We start from the raw sequence: 12715 nt of genomic DNA, 5'->3' as shown, positions 1-12715 counted from the left end.
TCTAGAAAATCATGATGCATTGATACTAAGCTTACAGATTGAAGGCTTTTTTAAAATTCTAAATCCTTAACATGACCTTTTCTTAGATTTGGTTTTTTGGTTTTGTTTTCAAATAAAATTTAAGATCCACCCCCAAAAAATACCTGTAGTTTTAGACCCATTTAATTGTGATTTAGTTAGCCTAGATATTTTCCATTTTTAAGAGTTCCTTCCATTTTTCATATTTTCTTATGCTTCCTGAAAGTAATAATGTAATCCCCTATTTTTACTTTTGAAGAAATACCCTACAGCTTGATATGTGTACACTGGTTTATTTAAATAAAGTTGCAGTGCATTTCTGCAGAACGTCCATTTAAATATAAGTTTTGTCTACTGACCACGGTAGAAGTGGGAACTTTTCCCATTGTTCATGATTAATAAGAGAAACTATGTAAAGAATGTTATAAATTCATAATTTTTCCTAAGTAGTTGTCCTTTATTTGGATTTTCCTTTTGTCTTCCATGCCATTTATAACTGTTGATAAATATATATAGGTGTAGCTATAGTGGTAAACAAAGATTTGTTTTGATTTTAAGAAAGGCTAGTCATGGTAAGAAATTTTTAAAATGTTTGGAACTTTTTAGAGATTGCATAGTTGAAAATTTAGACATTTAGGTCTTTTGGATAACATGTAAGAATGTTTTTTATTTTGTCTTGTCTTTTCCACATAGACACTATTGTGTAACTATCCCCGAAATTCTACCCAAATTGCTTCTGTCTGTTAAATGGAACTCTAGAGATGAAGTAGCTCAGGTAAACGCATGTTTGAAATTACTGAATAACTGTTGCACAAATTTGGTATGTCGTTCAAATTGTTTTCTCTCAGAAAATCTGCATAAGTGTAAGAGATGAAATAGACTGTGTTTTAAATTAATTAATAATGACAATACAGATGGTCCTCAACTTACCATAGTTCAACTTAAGATTTTTTGACTTTATAGTAGTGAGAAAGTGATATGCATTCAGTGAAAACTATTTCAAATTTTATATTTTGATCTTTCCTCAGGTTAGCAATATGTGGTAAAATAGTCTCTCCTGATACTGGGCAGCAGTAGTGAGCCACAGCTTCAGTCAGCCAGGTGATCATGAGGGTAAACAACCAGTATCCTTACAACTAGTCTGTACCCATACAGCTGTAATAAAATAGGCTTTGTGTTAGATGGTTTTGCCCAACTGTGGGTTAATATAAGTGTTCTGAGAATGTTTAAGGTAGTCTGAGTTAAGCTATGATGTTTAGTAGAATATGTGCTAAATGCATTGAGCTATTTTCAACATATGATAAGTTTATCAAGACATAAGCCCATTGTAAGTCAAGGAAGATCTGTGTAGTAAAGAAAAATACCGTTTATGTAACTTTCACTGAAAAAATTAATTAGAATTAAACATTTTAAGCACTGAATTCATCAGGGGGGCTTTTATCTAATTTTACAGTGAGAAATTAAGACAGTGTCTTAGAGGGTTCATTCACAACTATTTTTGCTTTTTAAATATAATTTATTATCTCACTCATACACAGATGTACTGCTTGGTAAAAGATTGGCCTCCAATCAAGCCTGAACAGGCTATGGAGCTTCTGGACTGCAATTACCCAGATCCTATGGTTCGAGGTTTTGCTGTTCGGTGCTTAGAAAAATATTTAACAGATGACAAACTTTCTCAGTACCTAATTCAGCTAGTACAGGTAAAATAATGTAAAATAGAAAAGTAATGTTTTATTTTAAATCCATGCAATTTCCAAAAAATGCTGTATTAGCTGGTTTTATACTTTTGTAAAAATCAGTTTTATTAACAGGAGTATCTATTTTCTTCCTAAAAATTTTTTTCTTTAAATTCAGCCATGAAGAAACTTACACTGATTGATGTGGCTTTGTTTCTATGTATGTTTTTACTGACATAGGTACTAAAGTATGAACAGTATTTGGATAACCTGCTTGTGAGATTTTTACTCAAAAAAGCATTAACTAATCAAAGGATCGGTCACTTTTTCTTTTGGCATTTAAAGTAAGTCAAATTATTTTTCCATTTAATTCTTTATATAAATATTACTTGTATTCTAATTATAATGTATACATGTATTAATATATACTTCTGTATTACTTATCTACTCTTGTTTTTGTTTGTCCAGAAGAGTTTTCCATACTGAAAGTATATTGTACCAGTGAACTTTCTCAGCTTTTTCTCTTTAACATTAAATAAGCAGTAAAATTAAACTAAATTTTATACAGGAATGAGAGCTGAAATATTTTTAAAGACTTTGATTCTACTCTAAGAAAAGTAAAATTTGCTAGGTCTAGATTAATGTTGCAATTGATTTCACTGTACGTGTGGATTAAGATATTCCTTAACCCTCCCCCCCAAAAAAAATCTTCCCTTGCAATTCAGAGCAATAATGATGAAACCTTACTAGAAAATAAGATAATTAAGAACAAAAATATTTTGCAGGATTGATATATCTACTACACAAAGTTAGAGGTCATAAACCATGCATGTTTTTATAAATTCAGAAACAGATTTATAATTAACATGTTTTTTTTTTAATGTTAAATCAAAAATTGAATCTGGAAGCTAGGTTTAAAATAACTTAAATTCAGGCACAGTACAGAAAAGGGACATATATGTCAGAAGAGTCAAATAGTGTTCACTGAGTTCTTCATTCCCTCCCTGTTCGTTTTATTATTTTTCTGCCTGATTTCCTTTTTTCATGTTTATATATTTTGTGCTAAGACTAGTAAATGAAAGGTAGTTGAAATAAACCTAAAATTCTAGGTTTTTAAAAATTTATATTTTCAGGAACTACCTGAAACTCTTTTGTTTTGCTCTTAAAAGATAGGTTTTATAATTAGTTAGTATGATTATATTAGTTAATATTAGTATGATTATAACATTTTTTGAATTTAGAAAATGGGTTTTATTTTCATACAAAAGGTTCTATGTATACGCATTTACAGTTCTTTCTCTCCCTCCCTCCCTCCCTCCCTGCCTCTTTCCCTCCCTCCCTGCCTCTTTCCCTCCCTCCCTTCCTCTCTCGCTTTCTCGTTCGCTTGCATTGATCTTTTAGATCTGAGATGCACAATAAAACAGTTAGTCAGAGGTTTGGCCTGCTTTTGGAGTCCTATTGCCGTGCATGTGGGATGTATCTGAAGCACCTTAATAGGCAAGTTGAGGCTATGGAAAAGCTCATTAACTTGACTGACATTCTCAAACAAGAGAAGAAGGATGAAACACAAAAGGTATGTGACTCTTTAGTGTGTTTTTTGAGACTCCTTCATTGCAGTAGAGCAGGGTTATTTGAGAGCCCAGTATATATGCCTTAGAATTAGGCAGTTTAAGATTTTGATCCAAGCAATGTAATGTTAGACACATTATTTAGTCTCTTGAGATTCGTTTTCCTCATCTATAGAATGAGACTAATACATTCCTCATAGGATTGATGTGAGAATTAAAGCAAACCAGATATGCAAAGTACCTGTCATAGTCCCTAGAACATGGAAGATGCCCAGTAAATGTTAGTTCCTTCCTCTTTACCTTCCTTTCTCTTTTATATAGCCCTTTTTAATATTCTTTTCCATTATGGTTTATCACAGCATACTGAATATAGTTCCCCATGCAGTACATTAGGACCTTGTTGTTTAGCCCTAAGTGTTGAAATTGATTTTTCCTTACTCTGTATCATTTCTTTTCTGTTAGTAATGACCCTGAAAATGAGTGAAAAGAAATTTAGTTCCTGTATTTCTAAGTTTAAATGGACTCATTCATGCAGTGAATAGCTCACACATTCAAGTCATCTACAGTCTAACTTAGTGTAACTTAGTGTAACTTGGTGTAACTTTACATCTTGTGCAACTTCGTTACACAAGATGTAAAGGTTTCTCATGACCTCCTCCTCCTCCTTATCCATTAATCAGTCCAACACATCCACAGTAAAAAGTGAGGCTATTCCTCACTTCTAGGGAAATGAGAAAAAGAAAATTCCAGTTTATTAGGCGGTCCCCAAAGGACAATGTAAATTAGTAGTAGTGAATAAATTTTTTCAACATCATCACTAATATAGCTTGAAAAGAAACAACTTTAAAAGAAAGTTAGTGTATTAATCTAAATATCAGTATGTAACTGAGTTGATTTTATTCCAGTTGTAGTATGTAAGTTCAAATATAGGTTATTAGAAAATAATTGTACTGTTTCTGCTGCTGGAATTGTGAGTGAGAGGAAATTAGACTGCTTTGAAATAATAAAATTTGTTATATTGTAATTAAGGTAAGAAAAAAGAAATTAGATACTAAATTTGTAAATTTCAGTATCCTTCTAAAATGAAGTTTTCATATGATTGGTTGCCTGCGATACAGTAGACTAAAAAAGTGATTGAAAAAGGATGTTTCTTTCCAGCTATGTACTAGAACTTAGTAGCATGAGACTTTTCCCAACAATCCCCTAAACCTTCTTTACTGAACAAAGAATGTGGTGTTTTCTGAAAAGCTTAAAAGTCAGACTATTAAGCTAAACTAACATGATGTCTCCATAGTTTTCCCTCTAGAAGAAAGATCTGCGGACCTTTTCTTAAAAAATCAGATAGTAAATATTTTAGACTTGGCAGGCCACACAGTCTGTTTTAACTACTCAACTCTGCTATTCTAGTGTAAAAGCAACTATCAAAGTGAATAGATGTGACTGTGTTCCAATGCAGTTTGACTTAGAAAACCAGGCAGCTGATTTATAAGCCATAGTTGACCGTGCTTTGATCTAGAGCCAAAACATAGCCTCTGTCAGGATACACAGTAGCTTCTTACAGGGAGGTAACTCTCACCTGTCTGCCTGAGTTGTGCTGCTCTGTGTTATAGAGTGTTAGAGAGACCCTTCTAGTTAGAATGCAGCCAGTCCAGGATATGGATTCAAAAATTACACACTAATGAGGCTCCAGTGGGTAAAAGATACTAGCAGTTAGTTTTACCTTTTATCAAGTCAGTTTCTAACCATGATTATGCTTATCTATCAGGTACAGATGAAGTTTTTAGTTGAGCAAATGCGGCGACCAGATTTCATGGATGCTCTCCAGGGCTTTCTGTCTCCTCTAAACCCTGCTCATCAGCTGGGAAATCTCAGGTAAGGAACTTTATTGGCAGTTTTATTGATATATTTAAACACATATGTTCTCTGCAGAAAATCTTGAAAAAAGTCAAAATGTCCATAATAATCGTATTCAATGATATATGCATCTTTTTCCTTTTCCTACCCTGCAAAACAAGAGTAATAATATTTTCTTAAGTTCGGAACTGCATTTATTCAGAATGAGTTTTTACTGCTTTAACAATAGAATTTAAAACTTTCTATGGCCAGAATTTGTGATATCATTGGATAAGAAACAGAATGTAATATCTGTAAAACTAATGATATATACCTATATTTGTGGAAAATTCATATTCTATGTAGAAGAAATTTTTAAGCTTTTGTTATGTATTTTTTCTTTATATGCCCTTAGAAATTATTTCATACATAAAACTGAGGAGAAAGTTTAAAATTGCTATAACAGTTCAAAAAGCTATACAGTATATGTATTTTGAAATAAATTGAGACTATAAAGAATAACAAAGCTAAGGTGCCGAGTAAAATTTTCAACTCTGTTAAAGGCTTGAAGAGTGTCGAATTATGTCTTCTGCAAAAAGGCCACTGTGGTTGAATTGGGAGAACCCAGACATCATGTCAGAATTACTCTTTCAGAACAATGAGATCATCTTTAAAAATGGGGATGGTAAGAGTATTAGTGGACTTATGATACATGAACTTAGCTATATTTTTATACACAGGATATTTATGAACCAGGAAGATTATTGAAAGCCATTTAAGGAATATGCATGTGGTAAAATTAAGCAGATGTCTTAACATGTAGAATATGTATTTATAATTCTTGAAATGAAAAGATGTATTAGGTTTAGAATCAGAAGGCCTGAAAATCATTTTGCTTAAATGTATATCCATTTACTCCATAAATATTTGAATGCTAGGCCCTGAGGTTGTAAGAATACACAAAATGGAATCCATGCCTTCTTAGAGTTTATAGTCTAGCAGGGAAAAGAGAGATATTGAACAAATAACTACAGAAACAAAACTACAACCTGGTAGATATAGTCTGCTAAGGAGTCATAAAAGAAGGTCCTAAGTCATTTGGAGAATAGGCTGTGGAGGAATATATTTTTATATTTTATATTCTGTATACATTTGAAATATATCATAGATGGGTTTTCATTAGGAAATGACCTTTCAGCCCTGAATTCTGTTAATCTAAATATTTTAATATAAACATTCAAATTTAAGAATTCAGAAAAATAAGTAATTTATATATTTTAATTTTTTTGTGAAATATGTGCCCACTTATCCTACATTGTTATACAGATGTGTTTATGCAGATACTTTAGAAATGGGTTAAAAACTCAGATTATTGCTTCCTTACAGATTATTTTGAAGAGCAAATATAATTCTATATGTTTTCTGGTTTAAAACATTGTGATGATGTGATACTCAGATTTGTGCTTGTGGCATTAAGTGGTGCTGTACATATTATTTGAATTTCAGATTTACGGCAAGATATGCTAACCCTTCAGATTATTCGCATTATGGAAAATATCTGGCAAAATCAAGGTCTTGATCTTCGGTAGGTAACCAGTAAGGCGACATGTATGTTGAAAGTTGTCCTGAAAAAGTAAATCATTAGTAAATATTAATTGTAAGCTATATTAATTAGAAAGAATATAGTCATATCTATAAATAAATGTATAGAGTAGTAACTAACACTAGTTGAGTACACTGTGGTACTTTCCATTTGTCCTCTTCTTCCTTGGCTCAGAATGGCTAATGAGATTCAGCTAAGTTAGAACTGTCTCTGATAAGCTAGTAAAGACTCTGCAGTTGCCTCCATACTGTCACTAACAGTCTTCCCTTGGTATCTGCAGTGGATTGGTTCCCAGACGCCTGCTGATTCTAGAGTCCATAGATGCTCAGGCCCCTATATAAAATAGCATAGTATTTGCATAAAAGCTATGCACAGCCTCCTGTATACTTTGTCATTTCTAGATTACTTACAATACCTGTATCACTAAAGGCTGTGTAAATAGTTGCCTATGTGTAGCAAATTCAAGTTCTCCTTTTTGGAATTTTCTGGATTTTTTTTCCCCAAAATAATTTCCATCTGCAGTTTGCTGAAGCCAAGTAGCCAGAACCCACAGTTGGGGAGAGCCAACTGTATTTAGGAACAGGGCATAGGAGACATGAGACACAAAAGGCCCCAATTTTCATTCAGAAGTTAAGAATTTAAAAGAAAGTTTCTTTCATGGTATTAATTTTCTAATTCTAAAACTTTATAAACTCTTTAATCTTGAGTCAAATTGCAAATTAGTGACTGTGCAAAAAAGCATCTGAAGTTAAGCTAGCTATATTATTGAAAAGATGGATCTTTGGAAAGTTGTTATATCTTTTAACTTAAGTAAGTTTAAATTTAAAGTTTAATTTTTTAATAATAAGCCTTATAGGATTATGTAACCCTTTAGAAAATCCTTATTGGATTATGTAACCCATTATGTAACTATGAGCATGTTTAATAATAATAAAATAAGGACAGATGGTCAGGAGTACCACCTTAAGAAATTCCTATATTTACCAGAACAGATAGAAGAAAAGATCATAGAAGAAAAATGATCAAAAGGGTAGGAAGACCAGAGTAAGTAATTCACAGATCCCAGAAGAGGGGAGAAAGTTACAATTTACAGTATCAGTTGCTTCAGGAGTTTAAGAACATAAGGACTATGAAAAAGCCTTTGGATTTGATGATTCATGGTTAGTTTTTAGAAGAGTCAGTAAAATGGTAGGCACAGAAATTAGGCTACAAGGAATTAAGTGAGAAAGTGAAAATAAGTTAAACTGTTACTCTTTTAGGAATTTAAGAAGTAAAGGAAAGATGGAAAGTAGCCTATGAGAACAACAGAGCAAGAAAAACCATACTTTAGTACTTAGATAATTTTTTCATTGTCTCTGTAAATCCTCACATCTCTGTGCTTGAGATTACTTGTCCTTTTTTATATTGTGTGGTGAATGGGAAGTATCCCTAAAGCACTTCTGCTTCACGTCAAAGTATGCTTACATCAAGGAAAAAGCATTGGTTGGTTATTTGAGCTGTGAGCTAAACTAACTGCTTTTATCCTGGAACATCATTTTGACTTAAAGAACAACTAACAGACAGAATGTGGTTATTCAGACATGGATGTTTCTCAGACATTTTCTTGAGCATGAACAATTTCTTGAGCGTGAACAATATGAGACTCTTCAGAGAGAAAAACTGACAGCATTTGTTGTCAAGGATCAAATTTGAGCTTGCAAGCAAAAATTAGAATTTTGAGAACCTTGTATCTACTGCTGTGAGCTTCCCCCAAATTAAAGATTTTTCTGATGAGATCAGTGACAATGTTAGCAACTGTAATTTTTTTTTCAGTTGATATAATGAAAAAATATACCATAATTTGAAAGATCTCCATATCTGAGTGAACTATCTTCCAAATAATGTAGGATATTACTAAGTCATGTATGGGTAAACGTTCCAGTCAGAGGCAAGATGAACAAATGGGTGGGTCTTCATGTTACAGAGTATGAAAAGCTTACTGATATGGTTTCACGTTCCATACTGCAACTTGAGAAACTATCACTTATCAAGTTTTAAAACAGTGGAAAAGAAAAATCTGAAAAGGCTACTACGATACTCCTTTTTCCAACTACATACCTGTGTGAGGCCAGATTTTCTTCGTATGCTTCAGTTAAAACTTTGCATAAGATTGAATATAAAAGCATACATGAGAAGCCACCTCGGTGCTATTAAGCCAGACATTAAAGACATTTGAAAAAATGAGAAACAATATCACTCTTCTAAGGGTTTTTTGTTTGTTTTGGTTTTTAAGGTTTTTCTTTTGTAAAAGATAGTATTTTTATGTAAAGAAATATAAATATTACTTTAGATGAATTTACAAATATTGAAATTTTTAAATTTTAATTTCCAGTGTCAGTAGATATAACCCACATAAATAAAAGCTCTTTGGTATCCTTGATGATTTTTAAGAGTTCAAAGGAGTCCTGAAACTAAAAACTTAAGAACTGATACCTTAAGGTATCATTTAGATGTTCATTAAACTTCTTTAAGTTCACCCATATTTTTAAAGTCATAAATGTTTATAAACTTTGAGTTGCCACAGTGATCTTCATGCTTAAGTACAGTTAAATGCTTTCACAGTTGAAGGTTACAATAAATGATGGCAGATAATTTGAGGATTTTTCTAGGAATGTTTGTCATTCTGTAATAAAAGAAAATTAAAACTAGATTAAAGGAGTAAGGGTCCCACTTCACAAATTTGCACATAGAATATTCCTTTATTAGCCTGTTAAAATACTTGCTGTTTTGGGGAGCACCCTTCTATTTGCTAGACGGAATGCCACTTGATTCATGAATTTCCTAATGAAGCCAATTAGATCTTCACATTAAAAAAAAAAAAAGATAAAATATTTGCTGTTTTAAAATCTCATCAACTAATTGCAAATGTCTTGATCCTTTTTCAGAATGTTACCTTATGGATGTCTGTCAATTGGTGATTGTGTGGGACTTATTGAGGTGGTGAGAAATTCTCACACTATAATGCAGATTCAGTGTAAAGGAGGCCTGAAAGGTGCACTGCAGTTCAACAGCCACACACTCCATCAGTGGCTCAAAGACAAGAACAAGGGAGAAATGTGAGTTTATTATCCTTTTCTTCTGTGTTAATTGAAGTTTTTGATAGATAAAATTTTTAATGGTTGTATATATGTCGAGTTAGATCAGAAGAAAAAAATTGTATTTACTTTGGAAAAAGATATCTTCAGCCTTTGAAATGTTTGAGGTTACTGCATTTAAATGATCAGAATTGCTTATAATTTGGTGAAATCCAAGAATCTAAAATCTGTTTTTCTTAATGCTTATTCTTTTTTTAGAAGTTAATGTTAAATTAACATTAAATTAATAAAAATTAAAATGAAAAATTTTACTCCCAATTCATTGTTAAAATGATTCAAAAATTTTATTTTAATGTCACACTAAGTATTTTTTCACTATAAGAATTATGCTTTGGTCAGAGAATATCTAGAAGTTTTCTTAGAAACCTTTGATAACTTCAGAATCCTAAAGTTCATCAGAGTTTTGAACATAATTACTTCCTTCCCCTAATGTCAGTGATTGGTTTCATTGTTTTAATACAGACTTCACTAGAGACTCTGACCAGCTTGGACTGGATCATTCTGTACTTCCATACTAACGCATGCTTATTTCTGTGTAGATATGATGCAGCCATCGATTTGTTTACACGGTCATGTGCTGGATACTGTGTTGCAACCTTCATCTTGGGAATTGGAGATCGTCACAATAGTAATATCATGGTTAAAGATGATGGACAAGTAATAGCTTCCTCTTTTTAAATATATTGACATTCTTAAATTTACTAATTTGGGACATTGTATTTCTGCATTTGTCAAACTAACATAATTTCTTATTTTTGGAAGCTGTTTCATATAGATTTTGGACACTTTTTGGATCACAAGAAGAAAAAATTTGGTTATAAACGAGAGCGCGTGCCGTTTGTTTTGACACAAGATTTCTTAATAGTGATTAGTAAAGGAGCCCAAGAATGCACAAAGACAAGAGAATTTGAGAGGTAAGCTGAAGAAATCAAAAGCACAGGCTAAAGAATACTTGTTAATATGCAATTGATATTTTTCAAGCAATTTAAAATAATATATGTTATGTTAACATTGTAGCATAAACTGAATATTTCATGTGTTTATTGTGTAATGCTGTGAAGGAAATGGAAAGAAAAACCAGTTTAACTTACTGAATTAGTTAAGGCCTAAAAAGGAAGTGATCTTTAAACTTCTTTGTACAGTAAGTTTTTCTTTACTGCTGTTTAAAAATTGGAGTCCACCTTCTCTGTATTAACAAATCATGTATAGTGTGCTACATACAATACTTTTTAGTCATACAGTGTGAGGAATTCAGTCAGCCATGAATATCATGTTTGTTCATAATTCTTCTTACCACCTTATGGAGTATCATTAGTCTATCTGAAAACCTTAATGTACTTTTAAAAACCTTTTATAAAATTATCTTTTATGTATAGCTCAGTCCTGGCCCTAACCTAACTCTAAAGGCTTTAGTATAGACCAGTTCATACATTTAATAAATCCTTATTCTATTCCTAATATGCCAGGCATTATTTTGGGGGTTGGTGACAGCAATAAACAAACTTCTTATGGACTCATAGAGTTCACATTCTAATGTCAGGTCAGGGAGTAGAAAGTGTTGGTAAGAGGAATAGGGAGAAGAATGCTATCTGTTATAGTTTAGTCTAAGAAGGCCTGTATAACTATGTGCATTTGAGCAGAGACCTGAAGGTATTAACAGGATTTACTCCATACTGACCAAACTGTTCTTATTACTTGTAGGTTTCAGGAGATGTGTTACAAGGCTTATCTAGCTATTCGGCAGCATGCCAATCTCTTCATAAATCTTTTCTCAATGATGCTTGGCTCTGGAATGCCAGAACTACAATCTTTTGATGATATTGCATACATTCGAAAGACCCTAGCTTTAGATAAAACTGAGCAAGAGGCTTTGGAATATTTCATGAAACAAATGAATGATGCACATCATGGTGGCTGGACAACAAAAATGGATTGGATCTTCCACACAATTAAGCAGCATGCTTTGAACTGAAATGATAACTAAGAAACTAAAAGCTCAGTATCTGGATTCTATACTGCACTGTTAATAACTGTCAACAGGCAAAGACTGATTGCATAGGAATTGCACAATCCATGAACAGCATTAGAATTTACAGCAAGAACAGAAATAAAATACTATATAATTTAAATAATGTAAACGCAAACAGGGTTTGATAGCACTAAACTAGTTCATTTCAAAATTAAGCTTTAGAATAATGCGCAATTTCATGTTATGCCTTAAGTCCAAAAAGGTAAACTTTAAAGATTGTTTGTATCTTTTTTTAAAAAACAAAACAAAACAAAAAAACCCAAAATATATAGAAATGATGGAGAAGGAAAAAGGATGATGTTCTCTTTTTGTCTTGCAAATGTTTTCTGTTTTGAAATATGGACACAACAAAACCTATTATTGCATTAGGTCCAAGTAAACTGGAGTTTGATGTTAAATTACTTTAAGATTGGAAAATAATGAAAATTTCTTATTTTTCCATTGCTGTTCAATTTATAGTTTGAAGTGGGTTTTTGACTCCTTGTTTGATGAAGAAAAATGCTTGGGGTGTAAGGGACTCTTGAGATTTCAACAGAGACTTTTCTTTTTTAATAAATCAAACCTTTTGATGATTTGGGGTCTTATCTGCAAAGTTTGGGAAGCAGGAACAAATGAGACCTGTTATAAGGTGGTATTTTGAGGTGGTTTTTTTTTTTCCTGGACAGTATTTACAAGAATCTGATTCTTATTTCCCAGGGAAATTCTGGGCTCCCACAAAGTAAAATAATCATCGTAGAGAAAGAATGAGCAGGAATAATTCTTGCTCCAGAATTGTACAGTATTCACCTTAGATTGACTTTTTTTTCTCCTTTTGCAATGAATTCAATACATTTTTCATGCATGTTTTCCAG

The 12715-nt window shown here is 32.3% G+C and overlaps 1 protein-coding gene across 1 annotated transcript in view; it reads left to right on the top strand.

Annotated features, from left to right (window-relative positions):
- Window positions 1-12509, top strand: part of PIK3CA (phosphatidylinositol-4,5-bisphosphate 3-kinase catalytic subunit alpha) — a 29963-nt gene extending 17454 nt beyond the window's left edge. Inside the window, exons 10-20 of the mRNA XM_068971460.1 lie at window positions 712-793; window positions 1557-1721; window positions 1938-2041; window positions 3099-3270; window positions 5031-5137; window positions 5662-5783; window positions 6605-6683; window positions 9626-9796; window positions 10375-10492; window positions 10598-10749; window positions 11537-12509. Coding sequence (XP_068827561.1) covers window positions 712-793; window positions 1557-1721; window positions 1938-2041; window positions 3099-3270; window positions 5031-5137; window positions 5662-5783; window positions 6605-6683; window positions 9626-9796; window positions 10375-10492; window positions 10598-10749; window positions 11537-11807 — 1543 coding nt within the window. The 3' untranslated portion in view covers window positions 11808-12509. The remainder of the gene's footprint in view (window positions 1-711; window positions 794-1556; window positions 1722-1937; window positions 2042-3098; window positions 3271-5030; window positions 5138-5661; window positions 5784-6604; window positions 6684-9625; window positions 9797-10374; window positions 10493-10597; window positions 10750-11536) is intronic.
- The last annotated feature ends 206 nt before the right edge of the window (window positions 12510-12715 follow it).

The sequence above is a fragment of the Capricornis sumatraensis genome, chromosome 1, assembly GCF_032405125.1.
Source record: "Capricornis sumatraensis isolate serow.1 chromosome 1, serow.2, whole genome shotgun sequence".
Taxonomy (NCBI): Eukaryota; Metazoa; Chordata; class Mammalia; order Artiodactyla; family Bovidae; genus Capricornis; species Capricornis sumatraensis.
Note: the sequence above shows the minus strand (reverse complement) of the source record. Positions and strands in the feature narration are given on the sequence as shown.